Source organism: Penaeus japonicus, unplaced genomic scaffold (genome assembly GCF_977035675.1).
Source record: "Penaeus japonicus unplaced genomic scaffold, GWHDUDI00000001_assembly GWHDUDI00000022, whole genome shotgun sequence".
NCBI classification, from domain to species: Eukaryota; Metazoa; Arthropoda; class Malacostraca; order Decapoda; family Penaeidae; genus Penaeus; species Penaeus japonicus.
Window position 1 is genome coordinate 19,346,013 of NW_028234424.1, and position 2,500 is coordinate 19,348,512.

Below are 2,500 nucleotides of genomic sequence, written 5' to 3' on the forward strand. Positions count from 1 at the left end.
GAGAGACTTGAGCATCTACAGGGGTTCTTGGAATCAACCCCTTGAAGATACTGAAGGCTCTGATCTACACCATGTGCTGGTATGCAGCCCTCATGCTTAGCCCTTGTGCTAAATCAAGTTTCTGTTCAATTTTCAAAGTACACTCTCTGTGAGGTTGAAAACTCTAATCAGGATATAGTATGTGAAGTATAAGTACCTCATACAGGCATATTTGGCATAATGCGCTTTAGAGATACAGTAATATAGTAAGTGCAAATCATTTCTGTTAGACATTTCTCAAACTACACTAAAAAATACATCTTTGATTGCATAACATCTTTTGATATATGTAACTTATCAACTTGAATAAGCAAATAGTTTCTATGAGTAATACATTAAACTAAATTACTGTTTTCACTTTTATAATATATAAAATTGATTTCAAGAAAATAGGCCTACTGAACATTTCCATCACAATATAAACTGTACATAGCCGAGTAGTACAATGTGCAATGGAATCACTCAACTTAGCTGCATGAGTATAGATCTGCTAACTTTGATAAGTTATTGCGGCTTTACCTTTACTTGGCGCAGATTATTTGCATAAGTAATTGGAATTTTTATGAGTTCTTTATGGTCATTACTTTAATTTTTCTGGTAAATGTTCAGCACTACGCTAAAAAAAAAATCTAATGAATTAGCCATATGGAGAGCAAATACATGTAAATTACCGTGAATCTGCGCTTGCATAGATAACTCAAGTTATACCCTTCATGCATCATACTCCAGCAATGGAAATAGCAAATAATAGAAAAAAGCTCACCTCAACAAGACATATTGCTGGTCTTTGAAGAAGTAAAGAGTGGCCATGGCATTTCTTCTTGCCCTTTATATAAAATTCTGAATGATTGATCAGTCCCATTGGAGATAATCACAACCAGATTATATAATGTCCATGATTGCAGTTGGTTAGCCTTTGGTAAAGTGCAAAGTGGTGAGGCCATAGAAATCATTGCCGTGAGAGCCATGGCAAGCGTCCTCTATGTTTTAGAATTAGTTGATCCATCAATTCAATCTTGTGAGTAATGATTGTCTTATACGAAAACAAAGCCAATAGTATATAACATTACACGCATAAGGCAAGGTCAAGATGTGCATAACATGCGTCACATTCAGAAATCAATATATCTATATATGTGCATAATTTTAAAAAGGGGCGTTTGTTTAAGGTAAAATAATGGCAAAATAATTAACTCTAAAACTTATGTAAATTCTACTATCAATAGCTTACACAGAAAAAAATTGATGAAACACAGTTTAACACTATAATCCCATCATTCATACAATTAAATAACAAACCTGCTTTGGCGCTCATTGTGCTGGTGTATCAACGAAAAAAAGGTACAAAAGTAAAGAAATACTACTGACAATCCATTGATAAACCTTTAAGGTTCTCTTCCTCCGGCAATCAATGAAACGAAGGCGACACTTTTTGACTTTTCTGTCGACTTTTGGAGACATGCGCGAGGAAGGAATTTCAAATAGTCTTTATTAAGGGACATTTACATTTGCGCTTTTACATGTATATGTATGTATATAAATATATATATTTATATATATATATATATATATATTTATATATATATATATGTATGTATATATAGATATATATGTATATGAATTGAATTACATATCTATTCATCTATCTCTCTATATCTAATTATCTAAATTTATATCTATTTATCAATCTGTATATCTATATTCATTTATCTATCTATCTATCTATATACATATATATGTGTGTATATATATATATATATATATATATATATATATATATATATATATATATTTGTATGTATGTTTATGCATATATGCATATATATATACATATATATGTATATATAATATATATATATATATATATATATATATATATATATAATATATATATATATTATATATATCTATGATATATATATATATATTATATATATATTATATATATATGCATAATATATATATATATATATATATATAATATATATATATATATATATATATATATATATATATGATCTATACTGCAAATATATATATTATATATATATAAATATATATATATATATATTATATTATGTGTGTGGTGTGTGTGTTGGTGTGTGTGGTGTGTCCTGAGTTTGTGTAGGTGGTGTGCGTGGGTGGATGTGTGTGCGTGTGTGCGGGTGGATTTTGTCTGCATACTATAATTTATATATATATATTCATATTTATAATATATAATATATATATAAAATTTGTGTGTGTGTGTGTTGGTGTGTGTGGTGGTGTTGTGTGGTGTGTGTGTGTGTGTGCGTAGCGATGGATTTTTATGGTTCTTTATGTCTATATATATTTATCTGTAATATAATCTATATATATAAATTAGATGTTGCATGGTGAATATGTATTACCTATCTTGCGCTTGCATAGATATATTATACCTTATTATATCATCATAATAGAAATAATAGAAAAAAGA

General features: G+C 28.4%; 1 protein-coding gene across 2 annotated transcripts in view; it reads right to left on the reverse strand.

Moving 5' to 3' along the window:
• LOC122246085 (transmembrane protein 177) overlaps nt 1-1,495 on the reverse strand; it is a 4,605-nt gene extending 3,110 nt beyond the window's left edge. The window contains exon 1 of one of the 2 annotated variants that reach the window (XM_043004394.2): nt 1,339-1,495. In XM_043004394.2, coding sequence (XP_042860328.1) covers nt 1,339-1,354 — 16 coding nt within the window. In that variant the 5' untranslated portion in view covers nt 1,355-1,495. The remainder of the gene's footprint in view (nt 1-1,338) is intronic. The other variant, XM_043004401.2, reaches the window with a different exon arrangement.
• Nucleotides 1,496-2,500: the final 1,005 nt, after the last annotated feature.